At 51.4% G+C, this 8,910-nt stretch overlaps 1 protein-coding gene across 1 annotated transcript in view; it reads left to right on the top strand.

Moving 5' to 3' along the window:
* NME9 (NME/NM23 family member 9) overlaps positions 1–8,619 on the top strand; it is a 13,660-nt gene extending 5,041 nt beyond the window's left edge. The window contains 5 exon segments of the mRNA XM_027091680.1: positions 333–408; positions 3,223–3,305; positions 3,594–3,686; positions 4,617–4,771; positions 6,189–8,619. Coding sequence (XP_026947481.1) covers positions 333–408; positions 3,223–3,305; positions 3,594–3,686; positions 4,617–4,771; positions 6,189–6,423 — 642 coding nt within the window. The 3' untranslated portion in view covers positions 6,424–8,619.
* Positions 8,620–8,910: the final 291 nt, after the last annotated feature.

Below are 8,910 nucleotides of genomic sequence, written 5' to 3'. Positions count from 1 at the left end.
TTTTGCGGTACGTGGGCCTCTCACTGTTTTGGCCTCTCCCGTTGCAGACCACAGGCTCCGGACGCACAGGCTCAGCGGCCATGGCTCACGGGCCCAGCCGCTCCGCGGCATGTGGGATCTTTCCGGACCGGGGCACGAACCCGTGTCCCCTGCATCGGCAGGCGGACTCCCAACCACTGCGCCACCAGGGAAGCCCCAAGGCTGATAATCTTGACCCTCTTCTTCTGCTCTGCATTTAGGAACTTTACCTATTTGGCTTCTGCTGGTTTTTGAAGGTCTTTGTGGAGTTTTAATTAGCTAACTACTTACTGTCCATGACCAATTTGTACTAGATTGAAGATGAGGCTCTTTCTGATGAAGATGAATGCTTTTCCCACAAAAAGGAAGATGGTGATGATGAGGATGCGGGTGAGTACAGAACCAACAAGCATGGCAAGAAGGCAGAGCAGACTCGGATTTGATGTGTGTGTGTTTTGTTTTGTTTTAATTAATTTATTTTGGCTGTGTTGGGTCTTTGTTGCTGGGCGCGGGCTTTCTCTAGTTGTGGCGAGCGGGGGCTACTCTCCGTTGTGGTGCACGGGCTTCTCATTGCGGTGGCTTCTCTTGTTGTGGAGCATGGGCTCTAGGCACGCGGGCTTCAGTAGTTGTGGCACGTGGGCTCAGTAGTTGTGGCTCGCAGGCTCTAGAGCTCAGGCTCAGTAGTTGTGGTGCACGGGCTTAGTTGCTCCACGGCATGTGGGATCTTCCCGGACCAGGGCTCGAACCCGTGTCCCCTTCATTGGCAGGCGGATTCTTAACCACTGCGCCACCAAGGAAGCCCTGATGTGTGTTTTTTATTTTTTAATTTTTTTTGGCCTCACTGCACGTCATGTGGGACCTCAGTTCCCCTGCCATGGATCGAACCTGCGCCCCCTCTGCTGGAAGCACGGAGTCTCAACCACTGGACCACCGGGGAAGTCCCTGATGTGTCTATAAAATATATGAGTAATCAGTTTATTGAGCGATCTGAACTCTGGGAAGATAACCCATAAAATATTTTGTCTCCAATCACCTGACTTCAAACATACTGTGTTGTGTCCCTCCTGCTCTTTAATGGCATCTTGGGCACATTTCACAGCTTTCTGATCATGTTCAGTTATAACAACTGTGAGTTTCATGGCAATTTCTGGGCATCAGGAAAGGCTCCCTTAGTAAGATGGAGGGAGTGACGCTAATAAGGTAAAGTAATGATGCTGGTGTTCCCTTAGTCCTTATTTGAGCTAAAGAGTTTGAGCTTCTTTCGCCTTTTTTCTGAAGTGTCAGAAAGTCAGCTGTACTGAACCCCTTCCCTCCCCACAGCCCTGCACCCTCTTCCACTTATGCCCCAAGTATTAACTCATGGATTTTACACTCCTGAGCATTGCTGTTCTTCCTGAACCTTTAATACGAGAAGAACACCTTGACCTGACAGTGGGAAGAGAAGCCAGAGTTTAGAGAGGCTGTTGTTGGCAAGGTGCCTCCTGACGGTCCCTGAGACACCAGGGGAGACCAGGATGCAGCTCAAGAGCCGAGCTGGAGAGAGAAGGAAGTTCTGATGACTCCCTGAAATAGAAAAGCTGCTTATTCACGTGTGGATGACGAGGACTTTCTGAGTTGGATCCTAACAAGGGAAGAGGCACAGTTTAGGAGAGCAAGAAACCAAGTGTGAAAAGGAAATCAGCGACTTGGCTTCTGCAGGAAACGTTTGTTGTCTCTTTCTGGGATGACCTCTTTTTTCCCTTCCCCATTATTTTCTCCCAAATCAGGTCTCTCCACCTAGAAAACTACCCAAAGCCTATCCTTGCCCTTAGCCTTCCTCTCCCCCGAGCCTAGCTTCCTGAACGTGGTCCACACTCCTTGGGCCACCCTCTCCTCCGCCCCTGCCCCCTTGCCGCTCCCCAAGGCTCCAGTGACCTTCTTGGTGTCAAATCCAGCGGGCAGTTTCCAGTCATAGCCTATGGCATCCTTCTGTGGGCTTGGCCGATGTCCCCAACGTCTTCCTACTCAAAGCCCTCTTCTCGTCTGGTGTCTGAGATGTCGAGACCTTTCTCGTTTTCCTTCTTGTTTTCTCTGGCCTCTCCGCCACCTCCCCTTCCTTGGCTTCTTTTCTTTTGCTCCCTTTTCAGGCTGGAGTTCTCAGGGCCCCAGCCCTGGTCTCTTCTCTTCTCACCCTATACCTCTAGGCGGTCTCATGAATCGGTCCATTTATAAGGGGATTTATTGTAAGAGTCCCTTAAAGTCCAAGTGTTCATAGGATGTTAGAAATAGTGTTCACGGAATAATGAATCAGTTGGCTTGCTTAAAATGATTCACACCTTGGCAGTCCACATTTTTTAGATTTTTCAAAGTAGGAGGCCCTCCTCAGGTGCAGATACTGTCATGCTACAACACAACTGATATAGAAGTTGAAAAGAGAAAATAGGCCGTGGGGGGATATAGAGTCTGTGGAGAGTGTAGGTAGCTCACCAAGGCCAAGTCCATACAAACGGGAGTCTGACAGGGATGAGTCTGTGCCCAGACACAGGGCTCCCCACGGCGTCTGCGGGCCTGAGCGGTGGACGGTGGCCACGCGGCACCTTCCTCATCCCCACCGCTGCTTGGACCTATGGACACGGCCCACCAGTAGACTGGCTGGTGATCTATGACTGGTGCCTGGGCTCCAAGCAATGAGCTGGCCAATTCTCAGGAGAGTGTGAACAGAGACAGAGGAGACTGAAGGCGCAGTTTGGTAGAATGTGCTGGCCCTGACCAGTCATGCCAACTCGGGGCCTGGGGCAGCCACTACTGACCACACGCCGGGAAAGGCAAAAAGGCACACCGAGAGGAGAACACGGTCGGCAGCACTTAGAGGTCAAGAATCACGACACGGTGACAGACAGGAAGGGACAAGAGCCGACTCTTTTGGTTGTTTCTGGTTTTTGTTCCTGAGTTGTCTTTGACCTCCTCCCCCATCTCCCATCCTCTCCTCCCTCCCCACGCCCTCCCTCCCAGGTTCATGTCCCTTGCATGTGTCTCTGTCCCTTGCAGCCAGGCTAAGGTTGGGGTCTGGAGCCAGACCCCTGCATCCACTAGAGTCTAGGTCTCCACAAGCACAGCCGAGAGGCCAGGGGAGGGAAGCCGGGGGCTGTGTGCGGGGCTGCACGTCCCTGCGGAGGGGATCCCGAGAGCCCAGCGTCTGACAGCACCATCGCCAGCTTGTTGCAGTGTCATCAGAGAAGGCCTGCACCTTGGCAGTCATTAAACCAGATGCGGTGGTCCATGGGAAGACGGATGAGATTATCACGAAGGTGACAGAGACAACGCTTACCTTACAGACTATCCTCATGTCTCCTCTGGTGGAAAAACAGGGGTGGAGCATTGTGTAGCAGCGTCCTCGGGGGGAAAGAAGGCTTCTAAGTAGTTTTAATTAAAATTCCATTTAAGTAACTTACAATTTGTAAATCGAATTGGAGGACGAGGGTCTCCACTGCTTTTAATGTTGCCTTTGCCGTCATCTTTTAGTCTCAACACATTGAAATGTGAATTTGGGCTTGCTTTACCCTTTTAGAATATATATATATATATATATCCTACAGATCCAGGAAGCTGGGTTTGACATTTTAACAAATAAAGAGAGAGCCATGAGAGAAGCAGAAATGTGACTTTTCTACCAACACAGAGCTGGAGAGGTCAGCTTCTCGGCTTCCACTTATCCAAAACACTCTCGTTTCTTTCTCTTTCTCCAACATTGTGTTTATAGATTGCTATTAGTTTGGGAGAAAGTAGAGTATTATGAACAGCAAGAATATGAACAGCAAGTGAGCCATGAACTTGGTCTCCGAATCATAATTACGGGCTGCATCAGGGAGACATTCTTTGGCAGCAAGGATGAGAGTCTGGCTCCAACTTAAGGGATGAAATAAGGAATTTATCGGAGGGACACTCCATGACTCCCAGAACTGAAGAGAGTTGAAGGAGTTGCATAAGAAGGTGTGGGGAGAAGAAGAACCAAGGCAGGGGTAGGGCCCTTGGGAGCGAAACCTCATGGACAGTCACTTCGGGTTCTGCTGTTGGGGGACTCAGACCCAACCACTTTCCATCTGCTTCTGCTTGTGACTCACCCACTTGGGAGGGAGGGTATCGGTGAGCGAGCCTGGGCTCCACCTCTCAGGTGAGGGGGTGTGTATGTGGAGGGGTGGATAGGCATTGTGGTTGTCAGCTGGCCTAGGACCAAGTGAAATGGGGAAGGGTTTCTCCCCAAAGGAAGCCTGAGTACTGCTACTTGAAGAAGGGGGAAGGGTTGCACAGTCTCAACCGCATCCCCTGGTTATCCAGCACCCACATGATTTCCATATTTGTGGTCTTCTAAATGCTCCCACCTAACTTATTATCTCATGTTCAACCCCAAGGGAGTCAACTCGAAGCCTCATCTTCCTGCCTTTAACTTATATCTGGGTGTGGTTAGGCCCCCCGCCTCCCCGGGGCCCTCCGCGGGCATGCAGGCCGGTGGCAAGGCCGTTCACTGACGCTCTCCCATCCTGTGTGTGGGATGGGCCCTCCGGCCCTCTGCAGGCCCTGGGGCCCCTGCCCCGGCTCACCGTCTTCCCTCCCTGTGCCAGGAGGCATTTAAGAAGCTGGTACATCACATGTGCAGTGGACCAAGCCACCTCCTCAACCTCACCAGGACTGAGGGCACCGAGGAAGTGGTCACCGCCTGGCAAACCCTCATGGGACCCTGTGACCCCGATGTGGCAAGGAGGGAGCAGCCTGACAGGTGATGTCACCAGCTGCGGTCCTCGCATCCATCTCAGAACCTGCATCCAAGGAAGCTGAGAGCCCTGCTCGAGGTTCAGCCCAGAACCATGGGTAACACAGGAGGCTCTCCGATGGCCATGAAGCTCCCTCTTTGTCATACATTAGGGGAGTCCCTGACCTCCCTGTTATGTATTTGAGGAGACCCTGACATCCTCTCCCTCTGATCCAGTCCCCAGCTCTTCACTGGGTGACTCCTTGCTGCCTCTTTCCCTCTTCTGAAGGCTGCAGCTGGGTCCCCACTGTTCTTCTCTCTGCAGCCAAAGGGTCCCGTCGTGGGGTCCCAGAGCCACCTGCAACTCTCACCCAGGAAATGCAGATTCCAGGGCCCCACCCAGGTCTACCAAGTCAGAGACTCTGGGTGAGGCCTAGGAATGTGCAGGGTAGACTCGCCTCCTCAAGCCCCATCCCCTACTCCCTACCCAAGGTGTCCTGAGGCCCGCGAGAGCCTGAGCACTGTTCTGCACACAGCACTAGGCTGCCTCCGTCTGCTCCCTGGCCCTGTGTGAATATTTAGCCTGGCACCGCCAATGCCAAATCCACTGTGTCTTGCCTTTGAAGCTGAGAGAGGCCTCACCAACAGGAAAGAAATTAGCAAGAGACTAAGTAACTGCAGTTTTTACTGTGACATAACAGTTGTAGGGGGCCGGGAACATTCATATAGGAGGCAGCCTGGGCTGATGAAAGACAGCCCAGGGTTCAGATCTTAAGTTTTCTGAGCCTCAGTTCTCTCATCTATAAAAGGGGGATATGAGCACCTGTCGGGGGAGGCTGTACAGTGTTGTGGTTCAGAGCACCGACCTTAGAATCTCTCTTCTTCCTCTTGCTAACTGTGTGACCCTGGGTCATCCATGCTTTAATCCCTCTGCCTTAATTTCCTCATCTGGAAAATGGGAACTATAATAGGGTAGGACCTGCCTCAGATGAAGAGAGACAGAAAGAGAAAGAGAGAGAGAGAGAAGTTAGAACACTGTCCTAGCAATATTATTATCATCTTAGGGGACCTTGGGGGATTAACTATGCCAGCCTGTACCGAGCCCTCGGCAGGGTGCTAGCCTAGCCCCCGTAGTAACAGCAATCAACTAGCAGCTCCTGGGCTCCCACCATAACTCATGCATATTCAAACTGGGGATCATGAGAGTCTCCCTCACAGGGCTGCCGCACAAATGAAATGAGATCAGGTATGTTAAGCACTGGCAACGTTCCCAGAACACCGCGGCTACTATCATCCTTGCTGCTGTTCCTGGCGTTTCCAGCAGAGAAAGCCATGTCACAGAAATGCCAGCTGCTGATTGGTAGCTGGTGGCCATGTTGCCAGAGAGCAAAACATTTCTTTTCAAATGAGACAATCGTTTCTTGTACGTTTTGCATGCTCCCAGTCTCCGGGCTCAGTATGGCACAGAAATGCCCTTTAATGCAGTCCATGGAAGCCGGGACTCGGAAGACGCCCGCCGGGAACTGACACTGCTCTTCCCCAGTTTTAAGTTTTCAGACCAGGTTCCGGAAGCCCCTCTGGGTAAGTCATGCAGGCAGATCTGGTCTGTATTAAATCTGCAGCGGGGATGGGGGGCGGGTACTGACAGTAACTATGTGGTAACCAAGTCTTCCGTCTAATAAGGGCCTGCTGGGGAAACAGGGCCCATTACATAACTTTAGCGGAAGTCCTGCTCTATCGTGTTTTCAGAGTAACAGTTTTGCTTTTTCATTAGATTTTTGGCTGCATTTTTACTTTCAAGTCAAACTCTCGTTACAAAGTTACTTTGCATTCTCCTGTGGAAACCACCCGGAAAATGTAACTTTCTGGAAGCCCACTTCCATGGCAGACGCCAGATGTTATTCCCTCACTTTCTCTGTGCTCCATGTGCCCCATCAAGCCCTTGGTGGGGTCACCGAGAAGCAGAGAGTTTCACAGAAGGGCCCTCTGCCCATCGCTGCAATGGCTCTCATATCCCTCAGAGCCCACATTTTGGGAAAAGCATGCTGGGTCATCCCCACCTCCACATCTGGGTGAGAAACCCACGGGGCTCAGAGTGCACGTGACTCACCCCACTCCACGAGTGGAAGAACCAGACACGGCCCGTGCTGCTCCTGTCACCGTGTTGCACGTCTCTGGGTTGAGCCTGAAGTGAGGTGGAAGGGGCCAGGGGGTGAACATCCTGGGAAAAGCAAAGGATGTGAGGGGAGGCATTCTTGGGAGAAGTCTGCCTGCAGATCTGAAACGGTAATAACCCCCGTGTGCCTAAATGTTTGGGTTTTAACCAGCCGGTTTACCTAAATGTTTGAAATGTTCGTCATGGTCTCTTCAAGATTTGAATCCAATCAAGCAAGAATAGGTGGTTTGAGGGCGAGGAAAGGAAGGGCGGGAGCTGACCCCTGCTGGCCCTCGTTTAATCCTGCTGCTGCCTGCTGCCAACTGAGGGACAAGCTGGGAGTGTGATGGAGTTTAGGGAGCTGAGAAATCCTGGGAAGTGTGGCTCTGTGTGGACCAGAGACCCAAGTCTGAACATCCAAGTGCGGGCGATGGTTCTCCAAAGCCATCCTCTGTGGGAAGAACTCTCACTCTGGTGTGTTACTGCGAGGACCAGCTTTCCTTTGGGGGCCTGCCCTCAGGGAGAGCCCACGACGTGTTTCCTTATGTGTCCAGGGTCATGTGACATCTTCATCCTTTTGGGGGGTGACTGGAAACAAGTAGGTATGACTATGGGCAAGGAGAGCAAACTGGCTGGGCACCACTCATCGGGGGGCCATCGGGGAGAGTGTTGGGAGATCGTGAGCCTGACTTTTTGGCCTCAGGTGATAATGAACAAAGGGAACAATTCCAGAAGGGTCTGAGCCTAGACCACACCTGGGAGTAAGTGCACAGCCTCGTTGGGGTGTGGTGTTCTGCCCCTTTGTCTGACATGTATGTTGTGCCTTCTCAGTTGTCAGGGGCAGAGTGTGCTTTCCAAGTACCCAGCACTTCTTCTGGGCCCTGGAGACAGGATCCTGGGTTTGAATCCTGGCTCCACTATCTGTTAGCTGAATAGCCTCGGGAAAGTTACTTCCCTTTTTGGACCTCAGTTTCCTCATTTGTGAAATGGAGATAATGAGAGGCCCATTATAGCCCCATAATAATCATCTTCCTCAGAGGGCTCTTGTGAAGATGAAAGGAGACAAAGCACGGTGAAGCTCTTAGCCTGGGGCCTGACACACATCAAGTGCTCAACCAATGTCACTTGCTCTCCTAATTTTTTCCGAGTCCCTAACACACCTATTAGGACCTCTCTCTGCTGCTCCGTCCACCCTAACTTCACCGTCTGTGATGTACTTAGATTTCCCCTTTCCGCTGTTCCTTTGTGGACAGTTTGGGGACAGGGCTGCTGTAAGAAGTCCTACAGCATGCCTGTTGTCCCACAGGCCTCGAGGCCGAAGGAGAGGGCGCCGGTGAGGCGCTGTACTCCCCCGAGGACGTGGACAAGGCGGCCTGCGACCAGGCCGAGGCCGTGAGATGAAGCGCCAGTGCACTCATATCTGCTGCACGTAAGGAAACCTCCAGAACCGAAACTTCCTCTTTTGAGCACCAATACTTTTTTGGTTTAGTTACCGTTCATGAATAAAAATAATAGTATCCACTTTCCTGCCTTATTAAACAGTACGAATATGGAACATGTACTTTTTTTTGGCCATCTCTGGGATTTTAGAAAATAAATGGACATCAGTCCTTGAACTCTGCCGTGATACAGTGTCATCTCAGGGGATACTGAGTTACAGAGGACAGTGTTTCCCAGTAATAAATCTACGTTATGGATGAAACAATTTTAGAGCTTAACTTGGTAACGACGGACTTGAAAATAGTCCAACAAGATTGAATGTGACACTTCAGGGCTGACATGGGGGCAGATATAAATCAGCTTTAAATGTTCATGCTGCCCACCCAGGCCACAAGGGTAGTCCTGGAACATGCCAGATTCTTCTCCACGAATCAGGGCATGTTCAGAAAGCAATGCTTGGGGGTTACATTTGGAACCAGGGTTCATCTAATTTTCTTGATGCCCCCTTCCCCCATTTCTTTGGTTTCTGATTTTGGCTAAAGCCTAATTTTAAAACCTGAGCACTCCTAGT

The sequence above is a fragment of the Aethalodelphis obliquidens genome, unplaced genomic scaffold (assembly GCF_003676395.1).
Source record: "Aethalodelphis obliquidens isolate GAN/ISIS:26980383/991018 unplaced genomic scaffold, ASM367639v1 scaffold72, whole genome shotgun sequence".
NCBI lineage: Eukaryota > Metazoa > Chordata > Mammalia > Artiodactyla > Delphinidae > Aethalodelphis > Aethalodelphis obliquidens.
Note: the sequence above shows the minus strand (reverse complement) of the source record. Positions and strands in the feature narration are given on the sequence as shown.